At 39.8% G+C, this 21,431-nt stretch overlaps 1 protein-coding gene across 9 annotated transcripts; it reads left to right on the top strand.

The window, feature by feature from the left end:
* Positions 1–1,153: 1,153 nt before the first annotated feature.
* LOC110044507 (polyunsaturated fatty acid 5-lipoxygenase-like) lies at positions 1,154–20,659 on the top strand. 9 transcript variants are annotated; one of them, XM_089295113.1, is made up of 14 exons: positions 1,154–1,253; positions 2,220–2,283; positions 9,669–9,780; positions 11,567–11,619; positions 13,205–13,536; positions 14,466–14,610; positions 15,804–15,910; positions 16,382–16,568; positions 17,392–17,498; positions 17,888–18,142; positions 18,660–18,766; positions 19,047–19,149; positions 19,366–19,584; positions 20,088–20,659. In XM_089295113.1, the coding sequence occupies exons 3-14, from the start codon at positions 9,722–9,724 to the stop codon at positions 20,319–20,321; spliced, it is 1,908 nt and encodes a 635-aa protein (XP_089151239.1). In that variant the 5' UTR covers positions 1,154–1,253; positions 2,220–2,283; positions 9,669–9,721; the 3' UTR covers positions 20,322–20,659. The 9 variants fall into 9 exon arrangements, with proteins under 9 accessions (XP_089151239.1, XP_089151238.1, XP_089151236.1 ...); XM_089295112.1 differs by lacking the exon at positions 1,154–1,253 and adding an exon at positions 1,855–1,940; XM_089295110.1 differs by lacking the exon at positions 1,154–1,253 and adding an exon at positions 1,886–2,098.
* Positions 20,660–21,431: the final 772 nt, after the last annotated feature.

The raw sequence follows: 21,431 nt of genomic DNA, 5'->3' as shown, positions 1-21,431 counted from the left end.
TTTCGCTATATAACAAATCACTTAATGACTGGTCCCTTGGTGAACACTGAATTTTGTTTCCCTCGAATCTCAATGTTACCCTCCACTTCGTCTCGGGAAAAAGAGAGATTCTCGCGAAACAAAATTCACTGTTCCCTTCGGGACCAGTCGTTAAGTGTTAATCGGTCAATGCATGTACGTTAAGACTAAGAATTTGGTAATTGAAGCCTAGTCTTGATGTGGCATCTCTTCATTCATACTTTTAGTCTGAATGATTTTTAAAAGTTTGAAGATTCGTTCTAAGGGCTCTTTAAATCCCTGTAAGAGATCTCAATATTGGCTTTTCAATCCCACATCCTGCCATTAATTTTGGCTCAATCCCATCATCCTGCCCCACTCGGAACTGGTTATCCCAATCCCCCGGGATAAAGTTGTAGTCCTCTGTGTACCGTATTGGTGACCCCCATCTTTTATTATTGAATTGTAATCAACATGTCAAGTAAAACAAGGATTACAAAGGTTTATCCAAGGTTTAAAAAGAACTTCGAAAGCGAATGACTTGAGAAGGCAAAAAATTTCGGCTCCCTTCCCACAATTTCTTTTTAAACTTGGCAAAAAGTTGCATTTATGCTAACTGCAATTTGATAATAAGGTCACCAGACTCGTTTTTGAGTTATAAATACTTAAAGCTAAAATTAAAGGCGTTTTACTAAGCTAAGCTCTCGGAGTGGTATCTCAAAATGGCTTAGAGGAAGTGATGAAACTGGGCGCTTTGCATGATGGCGTTATCACAACTACCAGAATCCTTCACCGTTTTCTGTCTGTTAAGCTAATTAGGACAATTGTTATTTAAACCTCACTGGGACTTCAAAATTTAAATGAAGAAAAAACGAAAGGAATTCTAGTAGCTGTAGTCAAATGACGACAACGTGCAAATCTGCTATTGCTGGAAACTGTTGTGAGCCTGGAACAGTAATGTAATATTTAGTAGCCACAGGTTTCATGTTAGTCCTGAAAGCATTCCTCATTCGATGGTTCAGTATAATTCTATGTTCTAATCCCCTGACGTGCTTTGTTTTCAAAATACAAGGTGAAATTTGAACAAAGATACCTTATGGATGTGTTTCCTCATGCATCTGTTCCTCAGCGGAAATTGTGCTGACCGGGAAAACCCATTGGCACCCATCCGATGTAACCTAACGCTAACCCACAAAATGAGTTTCAAGAGGGATTACCTTGCTGGCTGTTGGCTGATCCATCCAACCGCACAATTGGTGAGTGTAGTGTATAATAAACTTGGATTACCCGTCTGCTGGAAGGGAATTTGCTGGGAGACGGGAAGTTCAGACGTTGCTTCTGGAAACAGATGAATCTGACAGCTACTTGTTTCAGAAAATTATTTCAGAAATGCATATTTGTTGGTTACTTGTGGCTTTGATAGTCTCCGGTGAATTTTGCCAAATTGGCTCGTTTAAGGGCGGAAAAGCGATTGAGAGCTTTGATGTCAAACAGGATTGCTAAATTTACGTATCACTGTAGAAAACAGTGTACGTATTTTGTCTGGCCTTGCATATTTACCAGGCTTATGAGTCGCTTTATCAGTGAAGAGTAATTAGTTCCTATCTGTTTATCTGTTGTTATTTTTACTTCCAAAGCTTATCGATGAATTTTGGTTTTTAACTTTTTTAAGAACAGTACAGCCCACAACAGTGGCCAGAGAAAGAGAAAATGCAATTTTCTTGCTCCAACGACCCGTTTAGAAATGGATCTGTGATGAAATTACCTTTTAAGAGGCGTAATTAAATTGGCACTTGAAAAAATCTCTCCGGAAATGTGAAAAGTATAATCGATATTCCGTGTTAATATATTGAACTCTTAAATTAGCTCTAAGTAGTTTATCGCTTTTGATTGTGCATTCCTGCACGACTCGAAATAAGTGAATTTTGTACAGAAAAGCGTAGGTGGGACACCACGTTTTAGTTTTAATTTCGTTTCTTTTAGCAGCGGTAAATATTAGCTAAGTACCCATTCAAGGCAATTTGAAAACTGAGTGGCGACTCTGAGTGGCGACTCAGACAAATGATACAGTTGCAGTCGGCTTAAGTATTTACGATATAAGGTAGTGAGGTTAAGATCATTTAAGAAGCTGGTTAAATTCCTCCTGTTTTGTAAGCTGATTTCCTTGTGTATACATAAAGTAAGCGTGTCAAGGTAGCGCTGAATTTTCACTTTGGTTACAGGTTTGTTCACTTCTGGAGTGAGCGACTGCCAATACAGTTTACTGAAGCAAGCCAGTGATTACAGGCAAGTTCTTGTAACCTTCAGTTTATTATAAACAACTTCGAGGCTTCACCCAGGACTCCTTTTTTGATTCGGTTATTTTGGGTGGATTCTTTGCTAATCAGCCTTTTAACTGGCTACGTTTGTCGGACTTGCCAAAGGTGTCCAGCGTCCACAGGAACACTGGCGCAGACAATAATTAGCCATTGGGTTGAGAAATCTTTCGTTCTTTTGTTCAAAATGCATGGTACGCTGTCTATCGAAATCAGATCGCTTCAGGTCACTGACGTCAACGTGAAAGGAAGCGGAATTCTGTAAGCAAGAAGGCAAGGCATCTTAGGATAAGAAAGGTCACTTCGATAACATGTCCAGTCGGCAAAGCCACACAGCACGAGCTTGAATGTGTTCTTGAATGCTTCGATTTAACCTTTAAGCATTTCATTTGCACGTACCAGTTTTATTAACGTGCTTAGAAACGATTCAGTTGATATGCTATTTCCAAAATACAAGTTCCAACTAGCCTGCTAGTCATGTAAGTAACAAGGCTTTTTTCTTGTCTAGAGTATTGCTGTTTGGGTCACACACGTCGAACCAATAACGTTTCATCAGCTTGTTTATTTTGTAAGGGTCCTTCGGGTTTGTTGTATTTTTTTTTTTTTAATTGGTTGTATTGAATGTGCGGATATGTGACTTGCCATATTATACTTGTCGCAATTTTTTTCTGTCACTTCTCCTTTTTAAGATGTGATCAAGTATCTACAATGTAAATAAATATATATTTTTTCAAATTAACGCAGGCTTTTTGACAGCAATTTTCCTGATTATTTACTGGTCCCATAACTACGCTTCTATGTGTTTTTCATTCACTTATTTACTTCTTAATTTTACTATGTTCAGGACAAGTGGACAAAGCTTGTTCAAGTTTGAAATTTCTCTTCACATGCGCAAGCATTTTATGTGTTGCCAATTACCCATTTCAATACCATTTAAAAAAAAGTCAATTAATTCTAGTTTCCTTGGGAAAAAGCCCCCTTGGGGAGTGCTAATGAAATCTGTACTGTGCTTCCTTCCTTCCAAACAAAGACAAATTTGTCATGTACAACTGAGTCACGATATATTAACAATTTTGAAAATAAATTAAATTGATTGCGAGGAATTTTCTATTTCACTCGTTTAGAGTAACACAAACGGACGATAAGCATCAAGGACACAGCATCTTGAAGAAAACGCCATTTTTTTTTTAAGATTGAGATTTAAGTCCGTTTTAATACCACAGTTATCAGGTATCCCTTTTTACTTTCGAGTTAAAATCACTTCTGTTGTGTTTTTCTACAACCCTTGACAAAACTAGTTGACAGAAAGTGAAAATAGAGTTATAGAGTTTTCACATGACGTAATGGCAGTCATACTGGTGTCCCAAAACAATGACAAATGGCGGTCATGTTGCTGTGCCAAACCAAACCTGTGAGAGTTGAACTCTTTTCTAATGTAAGCACTTTCTTCCGTTCCAATAAATTTGCTTTGCTCTTGGCCACGTGAGTGAAAACGCGCTTTACTGACTAAAATCCAAAGTGTTAATGAATGGTTGGTTATCCCTCCTCCACTCTTGCAATGTGGTTTTGATTAATGCAAGAATTATGCGCGTTAATTTTTAGACCAAAACAACAATGAATGAGGGTGGTAGAGGGGGGCGATTTTGATGCGATTTGATTACATCGTAGCATCGCGCGCATTAAAACAATGATAAAACTGTCTCAACAGTTTCGTCCATGCAGTGTTTAAGTTTAAAAATGGTATTATGTTGAGGTGTCCTTCAATTTAAAAGTAGTTTTCACATAAGAAAAATGTCAGTCTTTCACGTGAAGCTGTTTCTGTAAAGGTTGCTGTTTCTTGCTACGGGTAAATCTCGATTTTAATTTAATCTAATCGTCACTATCATTTCACTCCTTTTATCATTGTTGTTAAACAATGAATCAATAATTGAAGTCATATACTTTCTGTTGATATTCTGAATTAAATGATGAATGGTGAAAGCTATTCATGAGTAATTAATTAAAAACATGGGTATGCACCTCTGTGGATCCAATTTGTGCATTGAAATATCTACAATAATTCACTTATTTTCGCGTGTATCTTAACACAAGTTAAAAAACATGACGTCAAATCAAATCACGCCCTTTTTTCTACGCACGTTTTTAAATTCTGTTTTATGAGAATTATACTTATTTCTCCTGGGTCTGCTAAACAGTTTGAAGCAAAAGTGGTGTTTTCAAGGCATCGTCAAAGTGGTAATAGCGAAATGAAATATTGGCAGTAAAAGATGTGTATAGCGTTTGAAATAAACGGATAACGTCTGACTTGTGCCAGCAGAAGTTATACAGCAGAAATTATCCAATCCTAGCTTGTTTCCTGACAATGATCTTGTTGGCTACAAGAAACTTCTGCTTTAACTTCTGCTTACTTCGATTCATTTGCATGCGCTCGGGTAGCTCTATTAATCAATCAACCATACATAGAACCAGATTGATGGAAAGCCGCGTTGAAATCGCTACATCGGAATACTGTGCGAGGTTTATGTAAGTAGCGCAGTAGTTCTTTTCTGCCCGGGATAGCTGGTTTTGCCCTGGCTAGGACATGTCATAAGTAGTGTTCGATGTTGTGACGTTGTCATGTCAGTTATAAATATGTTATTTGCCGGTCGGAGATCCGTGAAAACCTTTGTTGAGGTCTTGAGTACAGCCCAAGGCCGTAGCCCGAGGGCCGAGGGCAAAAGTTTTCTCGATACTGCCGACCAAAGCAGGTAAACAACGGTTCTTTTTTATTATTTTTTTCCTCTTTTCATAGAAATGACAAATTAATAGTGACGGATTTTGAAGTCGCAAAAATATGCCGAGTATAAAGAAGCATCTCCAATGCATACTCAAGAGCGAGGGCAAACTTTTAGCGCTCTGATAGCTTTAATTAATGAACAACACGTAATGGATTGTTGTCATCAAATGGTAAATACATGCAACATCTTGCTGGCCGAATCTTCTGTAGTCTACAGACATTGGATGGTCGCATTTTTCACGTAGATTTTTTTACAGCTGGTGCATACCACGTCTTCGGCGTGGTATGCACACATTTTGGAAACGGCTCTTTGTTTCAAAGGGATAATGGCGAAAAAATCTCTCTAGCGCAACTTTCTATTATATATGTATCTTTGTTTTCCCTTTTACGCGTTTTCTCGTTGCTCGGTTACTCGTTGTTCGTCAATGCGTTACTGTTGTAAGTAACGTGATACAAACGCATGTAGTTCATTTGATACGAGGGAAAGTATAAATACAAGACCATAACGCATAGAAACGTGTGGTTTTCGAGACAAGAAAAAAATTGAATTATTGGTATGTGTTATATGTAAGTAAACAAATCATCGATTATACTCGTAAGGCTCAAACGAAAAAGTAAGTAAGAAAAAAAGAGAAAGAGCTAGAGAAGTAATTAGAAGAACTCGTTTGATAGACTAATGCGCGTTTTACCACCTTAGGCGGTTATGTAAAAGAACGAGCCGGAAACTGGCAGAACGGAAAATTTATCATTTCGAGTTGGTCGAGTTTTCAGTGTTTGCATCTAATTTCTAATGAGAATACAATAAGAGCAACATCTACAGTGATCAGAATTACGATACTCTCCAGTATTAGGTGCATGGTCCTCTCGCATTCCGCTAAATATTCGCCTGCATAATACAGCACTCACAGGATTTCGTTAAGGGTGCTATGTACAGTCTTTGTGAGAGGTGCAGTGGGTATTTTACCATTTTCGATCTTCCTTTTGTTTCGCTTTTCTTTATCATTTGTATTTTACAGCTGAAATATTAGCCTTCTGATCGCAGCCTGCTTTGTTCATGTTCCATTCATTATAATTTTCAAAACTATTTATCTGCAACATTGCTCTCCTACTGGCATCTCTCAATTAATCTGACGGGACCTTTATTTGATTTTGGCATATCCCCTTCTAACTCTTTGGACCTTAATCTTGCATGTGTTCGCTTTTGCGTCGACACTAACTCTTACCTAAGTCTTGAATTGCATTCAAAAACAGCCGTTAAAACAAACAGTCATTTTTCCTCCATCACTTTTCATTAAAAATGCAAATTACAGCCTCTTCATAATGTCTTGTAGTTATGTATGTGTGTCTTTTTTTGTTTCGTTTCTGGCTTTTGTTAGTTATTTTGCATGAAGACTCATCGGAACCAAGAGACCATGGCCTCATTTTCCCTTGTATACTTGGTCAAGCAACTGACTAAACACGTTCAAATATTGATGTTTGCGTTGTGATATGAAAATATTCCACATCTGAACCTTGGTAACTGCTTTAAATTATAAGAGACATGATTTTCTCTTAACGCAAAACGCTGAATTTTTACAAATTGGGAAACATTGATGTCAAACAGCCTGAACACCATTTCACTTATTTTTTACCTCAAGTCATGCTGTGTCTCAATATTTTTACTAGCTTAATGCCTATGCGAGATATTAACACGTGTATTAGCACGTGTATTAACACGAAAACAGAGCCGATAATTGAACGTGACACGCGTTGTAGAAAGCCCATATATTACCTATTGGAATCATTAGGAATTTCGTTAAATTCACGTTCATTTGCAACCTTGTACCGCCGCTCACGGTGCTCAAAGTTTCCCAATCGTTTTTCAAGATTCCTCTTCACGGAGCAGCTTGGGAACCTCTGGATAGCGGAGAAGCGCTTCAGGTGAAAATTGAGGGGTTTTTTTCGGGATGCATTTCCAAAAAAATGGAATGCCAGGCAATTCTTAGGCTCCTTTAAGTTGAATCATTCGTTGTAATAACAGTTTTATACCACGTGTACAATGTACACTTGCAGTACACAAAGGCAGAAAGAAAGTTTTATAAAGGGCGTCCTGAACAAGCTTAGCCTAATGTAGAGAGAATATACAATCTTTCTTTTTTACAAGAGTATAACTTATAAGAATATCGAGGCTGAAATTTGCGAAATTATAAGAATATTTTAAGAATAAATTAAACACGAGGCTAAGAGTTTGAAAAGAATATAATTTTGTGTGTTGAAAATATGAAATACAATACAATTATATGTTTTTTCACTGACTAAACCGTATAAAATGTTTCTTTCTCTAAAAGGCAAAACTAGCCAAAAAGTAACAAAAACAGCACTAGCCGTATGGTCGATACTAATAACATTTCTGCAAGAAGAGATTATCTGGCTGTAACGCCTGCAGGCTGGCTCCAAAATTACATTCGAAAACAGAAATGTCACACCCTATAATCTAAGAATATTTACAAAAATATTTTTAGCTTAATATCGGCAGAAAAATAAGAATATTCAGCCTCGGCCGAAAAAACAATATTCCAAAACATCGTGCTACCAGGCACGTTTCAATTACAAACTTGTATTGGTTTGTTAAAAACTGTCGTGTTTGGAATTACAGCGCTGAGTGTTCTTTTTCAGTAGGCGCCTTATTCTTGCCGTCGTGCGAATATACAACAAAGACAAAGGGTCATCGATCAGATATTGAATGAATTCCGAGTCCTTAATCAATAAGATACCTGTTGGAATTAGAGATAACATTCACTAGCTAGAGTAACATGAAGAGGTAAAGTTCATTTCCTTAGACGAAGATAAATACGGTCAACATCGAGTGATTCTTTTTCCTACCTGCTTGGTTATTGTGGGTTATACTCTCCTGTTAAGGTAATGTTTAATATATATAATGACGGACTTTGAAGCTGCGAAATTTGGGGATTTCGTAACCTACAACGTTTTAAAAATTACTCCTTTTTGATGACATGCAAAGATTGCTCGACTATCGTCGAATCTATTGCTGTCGTGGAATTTATGTAAACGTAATGGAAAGCACGAACACTGAAATGGCTCCAGTTAAGTTGTACATATGTAACAAGAGATACACAGGTTAGTTCCTGAGATGAAGATTACTACGAACGAACTCCGAACGATCCTTTTTCCTACATGCCTGATTTTTTGTCATTTAAAGTTAATTTACATAACTGTCTTTGAAACTGCAACTATGTTGATTACGCCTTCCCCCCCCCCCCCCCCCCTCCCCCGGATGTGAACACCCAAATTTTCACCAACAAATGCCGTTTTTAACCGTTAAATCAGTTTTTTGGCTGCCATGAAAAATGGGCTAAATGGGCTAAATGGGCCTTTAAGTTAGTTTTGCTGAAAAAGCTAGCCAAAAAGACAGACTTCCAGAAGACAAGTTACAAAAATGTACAATATTTTAATTTGGTGCATGCGCATAAGCCAAAATTTGGACTCCTTTTCTCTTTTGCGATTGCCCGTTCCGAATTCTTTTTCTTGCCCGTTTCCTTTTTCTCGGCCTTTTTACCCTCGCTACCTTTTGCGTTTAATCTTCTTTCTGGCTGCCATAAAAAGGTGGGTGTCAATTATGGTCAAAGCCTGGCAATGGAACCTAGATCAATCATAGATATAATGGGCCATTTTGCACCAAAACTGATAATGTTGCTTTTTAATTTGCTACGTCAGAATGCCGTCGATATCCAAAACTGCGTGTTGTCCGGATAGGTCTATCCTAGCCCTACTGTCTGCTTATCAAGACTATCTGGTGACTTTTAAATTGATGAAGTCACAAGCGGTACAAAGAGCACGACCATTCAGCGCCAATATATGGGATATTGGGCGGAAAAGGGTTAATTGTGCGCTTAATGATGGTACTGTCTTATCAAAGCGCTTGGAATGACGCGCATTGTCCAGTTACACACAGATATCGCGTATAAACCGTCCTGATAACCAATCAGACTCCAATATTTATCTTCGCAGCTTTGATAACTATTATCAGAATTGGCTCATATTTTCTCGGTGATTTTTTTTCATGTCTCCACGAACAGATATCTATACTCCCACCAAGGACATTTACGCGGACTTTTATAGCGAGACAAGTTGAGGCCTCTCAAAATTGCACCTAAATAAGTATTACACCTCTGGTTGACTGTGTGACGGTTTATAGCTCTATGTAGCTGCGTGATGAGCCACGTGACAGCTGCAATTCCTGCTAGGCAACGTGATATGATGATAGAATGGTAGAAATTTTGTCTCACGCTGCTATAGGCCATTTAAAAGGTGATTGCTCTTCCCGTCTGGGGCATTTTTTTTATTTTACTTTCTTCGTGAATATCGTGTCTCGTATCTCTAGCCACGTACCTTTTTGTTTCGAAATTTGTCACATATTGGAAGGTTGTAAGTATGCTTTATAAGAAAGATGTATGTCTATCTGAGTTTGCTCACCAATATTAAGAGGGACGAGCGCCAGGAAAAGCAAAAGACAGCAAATGAAGTGTGCAGACGGCCTCGATAACAATGTACTTTGAATGGCCTTTTCTTTCTATTTTCAGTGTTGTAGAAACATATATCATCACTCTAGACCTCTGTCAACATCAGATTTGAGATGTGGATACGGTTATTAACTTGCTTTTTGTTGGTTGGAGTCTTAACTTCAAGAGAAAGGTAGGTAATTGCTAAGTTTGATTCAACTTTCTTTGAAATCTTCTGTTCTTTGTGCACTCCCGTCCCCTCCACACTTGGGAGTCCGGGGTCGAGCGGAGACCGGTTGGGAAAGAGAAGTCTTGTTTAGTGCGTGGCTCTTAATTTTACAATTTTTCTATGAATACATCGTGAATCTGCGTTGCCGACATTTGCACAGGCAGTGACAAGGGCCCATTGAAATCGAGTTTGTGAAAACATGATAGGAACATATCTACTGAATTTAGTTTGGTTACTCGTGTTTCCGCTTGTTCAGACTGAATGAAAACAGATTTTGTCTGAAATATATTACTAGTGACTTCTAAAACCGCCTGCAGAGATGACAGCTGATGAATTTTAAAATAAAAATCTCGCGAGGGAAGATATGACATTCTGTCACTCGTCGCTCTTATGTATATTATAGGATGATCGGGTATACAAATTGTTTCATAACCTTGACAATGCGTGATGTCAGTGTCTGTAGGCGAAGCACTAGTACCAGTCACTCATTTCTCACTTGTGATTGAGTCAATTGACGCATTTTTGGCCATTACTCTGTGTTTTATCGTGGATCGGAACCAATCGCTTTCGTCTCAAGGGCCAATTAGAGATAAGTGCCATGTCTGGCGTACATTTTAGCACCATTCTCCCATAATCTCGTTGCGGCTACACATGATTGAAACATGCCCTTGTACTCTTAGTACTGGGTAACGTTTTATGGCCATTCCGTGAACTAAAAGATTGCTACAATGCTTTTTTTGTTTATGGAAAAAAGACGATTTTTGTTAGGGTATATAGGGATTAACAAAAATATCAGCGAGAAAAATTAAGGCCTCGACTATTTCAATTTGATTTTGAACGCAATAATTAACGTGGATGAACACTAAAACAGGCTGCACTCAAAGTGAAGTGTTTTCTTGCCGGGATTAGTCCGTTTCCATCGTTGTTTGCATTAGGTTTCCCTCTAGTTCAGGCTCCGTCCACACTACGCCCGAGAAATTTGTCACGCAGCTTCGTTTCTACAGTTAGGCCTTCCGTCCACGCTAATCCGTCACGGAAACGGAGCTTTTCGAAAACGCTTTTCAAGTCAACGGAATTTGAAAACGCCGGCTTTGCGTTTTGGTGTAGACGGAAAACATTTTGAAAACGGAGCTTTTCGAAAACGATGGCATCGAGATAATCAAGTGATTTCCCTGTCAGTGTTTTCCTCAAACACAAATCCAAAATGACTAGCCTGCGAACGCAGACGTACACGTATTTCCGGCGGTTTTCGACGGAGATAAGCGACAGCCAGAAATACGTCTGTGTTCGCAGGCTGGCAAAAAGGCCGGTGATTGTGGCGTTTTCAAATTCCCCGGCGTAGTGTGGACGGGCCTTAATCTCTGCCTGAACTGTTCCATTTGAAAAGCATACAACTGTAACCTCTACCGACCCCACCCTCTCCCTCAGGGGATACTAGCACAGTACTGCAGAATATGTAAGACAACATAAATCCATCACAGCACGTGCAGGTACTGATAGCTTGAACAAATGCTTCTGTGAAGAAAAAAGAAAAAAAGAAAAAAACACGGGAAATACACAACACCCAAATTCTCCCGGTGAATCTCTTTGTTTGTAATCAAACCTTTATTGATTAAACGAAGTATCTGTTTCCAGGTATACTATCTTTTCATCCACTTTGGAAGCGGATCCAATAAATGTGTGGCTTGGCATTCTGTTAAACCTTAGCTTACCACTTTCGACTTTGTTTGTTTGTTTGTTTGTTAAACAGCGAAGATGGAAAGAGAGAAAGAAAAAGACACGCCAGGCAGGCGGGAAACAACGGTTAGAATACAAATAATCAGCTTTTGAACATGTTTTAAGATAATATTTCTTGCTTTGTGTTGAAATCTTAAGAATGAGAACTGTCAGTTCGAATTAATATCCCTGGGACAGTTTGAAGTTCCCAGCTTGGAGTGAATGCTTCGTTCCGATCGGTAACAGCAATCGCGTCCCCGGTGGGGGGACTACTCCCTATATAGTGGCCTATACAGGGAGGCTCCGCTCGAAAGGGGTACCTTTTACAGGCATCAGGAATATAAAAGGTCAGGATTTACACAAGTTGAGGGATATTAAAGGTTAGAAAAATCTGTCATTTTGTTAGGCTGATCCTCCCTGTATAAACCTTTGCAGAGTATCCCCAGGGTTGTGTTACAATTGAATATCATAAAGGCTTTTGTTCTTGGGCCATCGTAGTTTAACGAGGAATAAAACACAAATAGCGGTGATAAACATATTAAACTTACGCATTTTAATAACTTGACGTTTCGTATGCTACGCAACATACATTTTCAAAAGTGGAATAAAGACCGTTACAATTTTTGAAAACTATATATGAAATGTTTCGAAACGTCAAGTTATTAAAATGCGTAAGTTTAATATGTTTATCACCGCTATTTGTGTTTTATTCCTCGTTAAACAATTGAATATGTTGAAAGAGGAGTTTCCTTGGTCAGAGGTATACCTCATGGTACGAAAGGTACGAACTTCCCGCGAAAAGAATTTGATTTTCTTCACTAAACTCACTCCTCTACTTCCACATTAACCTCGATTCAATAATTTGTATGATGCGTCCACCTGAGAAGCGTTAAGTTGCCATTGTGCGATAGACCGGTGTTCAATAGATGTACTCGACAACTTTTCTTTGTAATAATAAGGTAGATACAGTGATTTTTATTTTCACAGTTTTAAAAAATCCAAAGCTAAGATTTCATCTAGCGAGAAGAAATCGGTAATTCCATTTCCGAAACATAAGACCTTGAAAATTCCAAAATTTCTTAAAACGCAAAAACTCCCGCTGAAAATGAATGTCAGATGGCAACCAGATGCAGTATACTCAGGCCCCTTCCACACCAACCTGGGGAAATTTGAAACCGCAGCTTTATTTCTACGATTAGGCCTACCGTCGACACTAATCCGTTACGAAAACAAAGCTTTTCGAAAACACTCTTGAAACCGGAAGAATTTGGAAATGTAGCTTTATTTCTTCTGTTAGGCCTTTCGTCCACGCTAATTCGTCACGAAAACGGAGCTTTCGAAAACACGGACATTGCGTTTTCGTGTGGACAGAAAACATTTTGAAAACGAAGCTTTTCGTAAATGATGAGGTCACGATACCCGTGATATTTCACTGCCGAATTTTACTCAAACACAAATCAAAAATGATAGGTGATTGTTGCGTTTTCAAATTTCTCCGTAGCACTGTCAGTAGTATTTCTCCGTTTTCAACGTTCTCTGTAATGTGGACGGAAGACGTTTTAAGAGTGAAACCTCCGTTTTCAAATTCCTCCGGCACAAAATCTCACCTTTATGCTAGCATGTGAAGGATTCTGACAATATTAACATTGATTTTGTTGTGTACGACTTGCAGATGGATCCAACTGCCCCACAAGTCTTCCACAGGCTTCCTCAGGAAACTGCAAAATTCTTCGCGAAAACGGACTGGCAGTCCAGAAGGGAATCTACCAGCTTGCGATACGTCCCCCTTTGCCGATGCCATTGGTTAACATGAGCATACAACAACTAGTAGCTGTGCAGAGCCAGGATGAGTTTACCCAAGCACAGTTCCATGGTTACACTGGCATGCTGCGGAGAAACAAAAATTTCACAAAACATTGGAAAGCACAAAATCCAGAAGAGATTACCAAGTTTGAAGATTACGAAAGCATCTTTAAGGAATTCCGAGACAACCTAGCAAGTAGTGTAAGTAATGTTTGATCAGTGCGGTAGCAACATTGTATTATATTCTGTTGTACAGTCGAACCTCTCTACAACGGCCATCTTGGGAACAGAGGAAGATAGCCGTTGTAGCCGGAAGTGGCCGTTATGGGGAGGTTGGAGTGTAGTTATATGACACCTGTTCTTTTCTTGGGTACAACATTTATATTTTTAAAAATGCTTATATTTAGCCTATAAATACGTGGCAAAATCAAAGAATATCAAGAAAACAAAATGAAATAGAAACGAAGACCAACGACGTGTAGTAGGGATCAAGTTTGGTGACCTATTCCAATAAAAAGCGTGCTTTTGTATACACCGTTCTTCACCGTAATTGATTAATTGGCCGTTGTCGAGAGATTATTTTGGTATTTGGGACGAGATTTAAAGGCCGTTGCCGTTATGGAGAGGTGGCCGTTGTAGAGAGGTTAAAATAACAGTGAATGTATGGACATTACGCCATGACTTAAAAAAGTGGCAGTTGTAGAGAGGTGGCTGTTAGTGGGGGTTAGATTGTATTTTATTCTTTTGTATGTCATCACACAACATTTTAGAATTTTTAGCGCCCGTATAACATGTCGCTCGTCGAAGGCCGTAGTTAAGACAGTCGAAAGTTTGTGTTTTTCTATACTTTCAGCCGGAAACGTTTTTACATTGTACCTTGATATATTCATCCTGACTATGGCCCTTCTATGCTTTTATGTTTTTAATAATAGTTATTTTGGGTGTCCTGTTATCTAGTTTCTGTCAAATACATTATATATAAATTTACATATAAATACCTTATTTTGATTTTAGTTGCAAATAAACTAGTGTTGTTGTTGTTGTTGTTGTAATCGATTTTACGTACCCTCTCTACTCTTCTTGCGTTATTGCAATACAAAGGAATTAATATTTTATGTTGATTGACTCAGGGAAGTTCCGGACCATATCGATTTGTTAGCAACGTAGAACCCTTCCGGAATATCCTTACAGACTGGAGAGAAGACGATATGTTTGTTGAGCAGAGACTGAGCGGGTGCAATCCTCTGGTGATTCGAAGGGTGACTGAAGACTCCTGTAAGTGAATCATTTTCCGTGACGCGTTAATATTCTTTGAGAGTGGTCCTTATTCCATTATCAGTTTAATCATATCTATAACAAAATTTCCGATCGTGATTGGTTCTCCGCACGCCTATTTTTCGCGTAATCGGCGCGCAATCATGCAGTTGTCCAATAGCAGGTATCCGATTTCGACTACCTTCGCCATTCGCACGTCACTTACGTGCGCTTTAATGGGTTCGTTCTTAATGTTTCCCACAGATATTAAAACTTGTGGAAAACGCTACTGACTTTTCGCTCAAAAGAACTTCTGAAAAGAAATGCTCGAAATTTGTTATAGATACGATTAATTAGTAATTGGACCTCGTGTCGTACAATTCAGGGAGAAATCGTGCTCGTAATTTCAAATCAGCCTCGCGTTACGCGCTCGTCCGATTTTGAAATAACTCGCGTGATTACTCCCTGAAATGTACTCCACTCGGTCCAATTACCATAACTAGTTGCAGTAATCGTCACCACTGACACCTCCACTATCAGCATCAAGCGATTCCAACTGAACTGATGTAGTAATTTCACACTTTTAAAAACAGGCAGGCTGAATGCGAGTTTCATTCCTGTATCCCGTATGAGATGGGTTAAAAAATGCCTGCATACAAACCCCATTGCCGGTGTATCATCTGATCTGTTTCTATAATCATTCCCTCTTCCTTATGGGTGAATCTCTTTCTTAGCTAGATAGGATATGCACAGCATTTGGCGTCTTTCTAAAAAACTACATTAAAAGCGTCTGTGGAGAGATCTTATTGGACTGGGGTTTTTAGCAGAGAAAACATTTTGTTCTCAGCTGCCGTTGGATACTCCTCATTTGCCCTGACCCCAGCCACACACTCATACCCCACCACAACCCTTCATTTCCTCCTTTCCTTTCTCCCTCCCTCTATCCTCCCACTCTTTTTCCCTCCTCTTTCCCTTCCCCCTCCTTCCTTATTTCCTTCCGTCCTTCCCTCCCTCCTCCCTCTCTCTCACCCTCCCTCTCTTTCTGCCTCTCTCGCTCCCCCCTTTCCTCCTTCCCTCCCTCCCTCCCTCCCTCCCCCCCATCCATTCGCATGATGCTGATGTAGATATTCGTATGGCACCCATAATTGAGATCTGCCTTTAATTGCCTTACTTTAATTGTTAATCAACGTGTGCGTTTTCTTTGTGCATTTTAGCTAACGTGGGGTTGAAATGGTCAGAGCTGAGCAAGACACTTAATCCAAATTATAACTGGGAGGCTGCTATCCAGACTGCCATGGGCAGTGGTGAATCACTGGAGGAGGTCTAGAACTCACTTGAGTTTGCCTTTGTAGCTTGTGATATTAAAGAAGGTTTAGCAAAGAGTCGCTAAAACGTAGCTAAAGTACGACAAGGGTGATTGTTAGAGGAGACTTATTAACTGAAGCAGTAGTTTGAGTTCTTGTTCTGTGTGAAGGGCTTTATGAAAGCTGAATAAAACGCGATTGTGTTACAGACACAAATATAAATATACTTCTCTCGGAAAATGAATTCTCTTCTTGACCACTCCTGATATTGTCATTATTATTCCCATACCCATATTTTCCATACTGTTACTGTGACTCATACGTGGTTTGAAAAAAAGGTGGATACAAACCTGTTGAGAGGCGGTTTTTCCCACATGCCTATGTTACGTCGAAGTAGTTTACAGCTGACGCATGTGTTGGTACCTCAGTGTCCATGCAGGGTAATTTTAAAGTTTATCTAATAACGTCCCTATTTCCTTCTCTTTTAGGCAGTGAAAAATCAAAATGTTTATGTTCTCCGATACGAAATATTTGATGACATGATTTCTTTCCCTGATGTGGTGGATGATCGCCCTGGTCGAACTATGTGGCCTTCCAAATCACCAATAGCTCTGTTTGCAGTCAACCGGGACAAACGACTCCGTGCAGCAGCTATCCAGGTTGATTATAAACCAGGTTGGACAAATTGTTTGGTGTAATGTACTTGTAACTACAATTCTGTGTACCGACTTAGCTTTTTGACCAAACCATGTCGATCTCTCTAATTGAATTCATTCAAACTGATTAAGTCCCTCTAATGAGACATATGGGAGAGGTTCTGCGATCTATCAAAGATAATCTTGACGTCCAAATGACGTTGTAAGACCACTGACTTGATTAACACAACTTGCATTTGCTTGATAAAACTCTTTCGCCGAACCTTTTCAAGGGCACTGCATAGAAGTTTGGAAGTATTAGATAGTCCCTGACTGATAGAATTAAACTGTCCTTTCAGCGTGCTTTTCGCGTGTTTTCGCGGTCAAACAGGCAAATTGCGCTAGAAGCAACATCGATATCAAGATTATCCTTGCCGGAACATTCCTTGTAGTGCGTTCCTCGATTGACAATCTTCCTCTCCTGACCTCCCTAGGGAAATGTTGTCGTATTAGCTTAAGGCCCCGTCCACACTACGCCGGGGGAATTTGAAAATGCATCAATCACCGGTCATTTTGGATTTGTGTTTGAGGAAAACTCGGGCCGGGAAATCACATGATTATCGTGACGCTATCGTTTTCGAAAAGCTCCGTTTTGAAAATGTTTTCCGTCCACACGAAAACGAAAAGCCGGCGTTTTCAAATTTCTCCGGTTTGAAGAGCGTTTTGGTAAAGCTCCATTTTCACGACGGATTAGCGTGGATGATAGGCCTAACCGTAAAAATAAAGCTGCATTTTCAGATTTCTTCAGCGTAGTGTGGACCCTCCCTTAACCTAATGATTTTTTTGGTTTCCTTTGTGACTAGACTCTCCTGTTTTCTCCCCTGTTGATGGTGGTTCATGGATGATGGCTCGGTTGGTTGTACAGGCCACGGATTACGCGCATAGCCAAATGATAGAACATCTTCTAAAGGTTAGAACTCCATTCTGGACAGTAAAACCTTGGCACCACATTGTTCTTGTGTTACTTTTTCTGATGAAGCACGAGCTTTGATCAACTTGATATTTGGGCAGAGTCAACGGAGGCTACCCCGGCCCCTCCAGCTGAAGCAGTATCGTTCCCAGATTATATTATTATGTGCTCTTACGACTCACGGTCAACGATTCGTCCTTTACCTTGTCCTTCTTTTCCTGCTCCTTTTTCTCCTCCTCCTTCTCTTCCTCGTCTTTCTCCTCATCATGGATTGGAAAACTAAAATACAAAGATAAGAAGCAGTTAGACGAGACACCCCAAGCAAGTCCCTGATTTGATTTAAAACCTCTTCGAATTTATTTTACTACCTTATGTTCTTTGATCTTTAGGTCCATCTTCTTGCGGAACCTTTCTGTGTAGTGATGCAACGTCAGCTCTCCTCCCAGCACCCGCTGAATGAGCTCCTCAAGTACCACTGTAGGGGCATCATGGCTACAAACACGCTTGGCTCGCCATCACTAATTACTCCAGATGGGTACATGGACCAGCTGACTGCTATGGGATATAAAGGGACCTTGTTATTATTGGAGCGTGGTTACAAGACGCTGAGTTGGAAAGATACAGATTTCCATCTTGATATTATGGTAGCTTGGCTTGTTAATGATGTAGCTTTATACGGGCTCACTTAATGTCTAAAATTTATTGAGTAGCAACAGCCGATCAAAGATCCCACACCATTCTTTGTATTACTGTAGTCGTGAGTGTTGAACTTTGGGGGTCAAATTTTTACCGTCTCTACCGAGGAGAATAAGAGAGCGCACGAAAACTCAAAGAAGTTCAGTTAGTTGAGCTCCTCACATCACTTTCAAGAAGGCAAAACAAGCTTTTTTTCCAGTTCCTCCCCCTAGTCAATTTTACTTCTCCGAGCCGTCAACTCAACTGCAATCTCATTCAAATATGAATAAAGAAGAGGGTTGATTGAGTTGGTTAATTAATAACAATTTAGTTAAGTGCCTCAAGAGTTAAGATTGCATCAGATGTACACAACTATATCTTTTTTTTAATAACTTTATGGATGCAGCTCGAGTTTTACTCAGATTCCCCCGAGCGCAGAAAATGCAATCTGCAGTCGGTCAGTTAATGTTCCCTTTTCGTTTCCAGAAACGTGGTCTCGACAACAAAGAGAAGCTTCCCTATTTCCCATATCGTGATGACAGCAATTTGTTACTTATGACAATCAAGAGGATGGTAGTGGATTACATTTACGTGTAAGTAGCAGTCAGTCAGTTAGTCAATCGATCGATCGATCGATCAATCAATCAATTAGCCAGTCCTCAGTCATTCAGTTAACGAGTCATTCAATCAATGGGTCAATCAATTAATCAATTAATCAATCAATGAGTCAATCAACCAATCACCTATTCAATCCGTCGGCCGGTAGGTCAATCACTGATACTGGAATCTTTTGAGACTACGCGGTGTCCATGGATTGAGTAGTTCGCAGTAATGGTTATAGTAATTGAATCATGTATTGCTTTTCTGTTTCAGTTTCTATAGAGGAGATCATGACGTTCAGCAGGACACGGAGTTACAAGCGTTTGTGAATGAGCTGTCTGCCCAAGGGACTGGGCCAGATGGAGGGCGTGGCCAGGTAATCAGAGTTGCGTTCGTGGTAGACTGCACGTATGTGCATGTACGCTGCGTTCGAGGTACAATGTATACTCAGTTCAAAGGCACATGTATGTACGCAGGAGAAAGACCTACGACAGTCTGCCGCGTTGATGACCCTTGAATTCATTAAATTGGGTTTTAGTTTTTTTTTTTTTCAAATCAGACCGAACTTTTTCCCCAACGTTTCATTCGCCAGGTCAAGGACCTCCCAGCCGTGTTCCGGACCAAGGAAGAAGTCATTGACGTGGTATCTCGGTTAATATGGCTAATGAGCGTGCGACATTCTGCGGTGAATTATCCAGTGAGCGACTATGGAGCATTCACGCCTGTTCTGCCGACCAAGGTTTACAACGACAGCAGCGTGCCTCCAGGAACATTTTCTGTCTTGAATTTACCAAATGTTGACATATCTCTTGTAAGTAAAACTAATCAATAGATCGATCGATCGATATATTAGTCATTCAGTCAATTAGGTTGATCAATTAGTCTCTTGCTGAGATGTTCTGTCAGTCCGTCAGTCCGTCCGTCCGTCCTTCAGTCAGTCCGTCAGTCAGCCAGTCCGTCCGAATCCGTCCGTTAATTTGTCTGTCTGTCTGTCTGTCAGTCTGTCAGTCACTGGAGGCAGTTCTTTTATGAAGAACTGTGGGCACTTTCGTACTTTCCTGAGGTCAATAGATATCACAGACTCCTATAAAAGGGAATTGGTGCCGCTTACGTCACTTTCGTTTTGCCTCTTAAGCATACGAATTTGCTTTGGGAAGACAACGTACGAGTCGACTGCGAGCATTAAAAGAATATTCGAGACTTAGAGATTGGTAAAATGTTTAGCTCCCCCTCTCTACTCATTTATGGGTGTAAGCGATTCATATTTCCCTCAGATTTTCACACTATTTAATGTTCCATTTCTCTCCTCCACAGTCGCAGATCGAGGTTGCCATGAACGTCGGAACGTACCATTATGACGAGTTATTTGACTACTTTGAAAAACTGAAGAATCCTTCAGGAAGAAAAGTAGTTAGGTTTTACTATTACTACCTGAAGTACGCCGTTAGTCCAAGGCTCAAGTATAGGAACTACAGGCGATCCAAAGGTGGCCACCTGACCTACCCTTATCTACAGCATTCATGGCTTCCCAACGGCATTCAAACATAACCAAATAGGACATTAAGGCTTTGCACTATTGTTATATCAGATAAATTCCGAATTTAATTCTTTCAGCAGTACTAACTAGTCCAGTTCTGGCGCTCTCATTGTCACGCAACGCTAGGGAGAGAGGGACCCTCTCTCCCTAGCGTTACGTGACAGAGAGAGTGCCAGTACTAACATATTCGACTATACTTTTTAACCGAAGCTGCGTATGCTTTTAAACCAAAGTTCCCTATTTGGCTGGACTGTATCGGATAAATGTTAAATGTTAGATACTGTTAAATTAAACCGAACAATAAAGAAATTACGCATTATTCTGGAATAAACACAATATATTACAAGTAGCTGTATATTTGTATCTTTTTCACTAGGTAACTGATGGAGTAAAAATAAGGGGCTGATTGGCCAGGAACAATCGATGCCATCGATCATCGATCAGTTAAACTTGTCCAGACCACTCGAACGCCAATTCTAAAATCGTAGAAGCAATGACTTCCAAATTTGGCGACTTGTAGTAAAATACATCAGGGAGCAATTGGGTGTGGCCTGTTACTGTTTAAGGGACTTGCTGTTCCCAAGGAAACCATACTTTGACAGGCATGTTTCTCAATTTGTTGTTGTTGTTGTTGTTTTCCTGAAGATTAGTAATGGTGAGAGATGAAAAATTAATTTCTATTACAGTGATAACTGCTCAACACTTGCCGTCTGTAGATTTAACGGTTACTAGAGACGTCACTACACGGAAAATGCGAAACTCGCTGCTAAAAGTGTTAAGGTTGAGTGCGGACTTACAAGTTTCTTTTAAGCCCTCGCATGGCAGTACCAATTTCAATGAGCTTGTGAACAACAGCACGAAGAAATCCCCATGAAATGTTTTCACTCTATTGAACTATTCTCACTAGCAAGATTGTCACAAATCCCTTTTGCTACAAACTTGAAAAGCGGATGTAGAACTGTACGAGACACGCCCGCTCCGTGTAGAAGTTTTTCGGACGAAAAGCAGGGTGGGGCTAAAGCAACATGGCAAGAGGATTAATAATCTTTTAATAAGATTTAAAACAGTGAGACTCAATGGGAGATGAGCAAAGAGTCCCTAAAAGTCACGTTGGGGATTGC

Source organism: Orbicella faveolata, unplaced genomic scaffold, assembly GCF_042242905.1.
Source record: "Orbicella faveolata isolate gen_17 unplaced genomic scaffold, um_ofav_v1 contig_26, whole genome shotgun sequence".
In the NCBI taxonomy this organism is placed as follows: domain Eukaryota; kingdom Metazoa; phylum Cnidaria; class Anthozoa; order Scleractinia; family Merulinidae; genus Orbicella; species Orbicella faveolata.
Note: the sequence above shows the minus strand (reverse complement) of the source record. Positions and strands in the feature narration are given on the sequence as shown.

Bases quoted from the DNA above. Each gene is read 5' to 3' on its own strand.
- LOC110044507 (XM_089295113.1), top strand. From the start codon at position 9,722: ATGTGGATACGGTTATTAACTTGCTTTTTGTTGGTTGGAGTCTTAACT. The intron at 17,499-17,887 runs GTTAGAACTCCA...TTTGATCTTTAG, and splicing joins TGATAGAACATCTTCTAAAG to GTCCATCTTCTTGCGGAACC. The intron at 19,585-20,087 runs GTAAGTAAAACT...TCTCCTCCACAG, and splicing joins CAAATGTTGACATATCTCTT to TCGCAGATCGAGGTTGCCAT.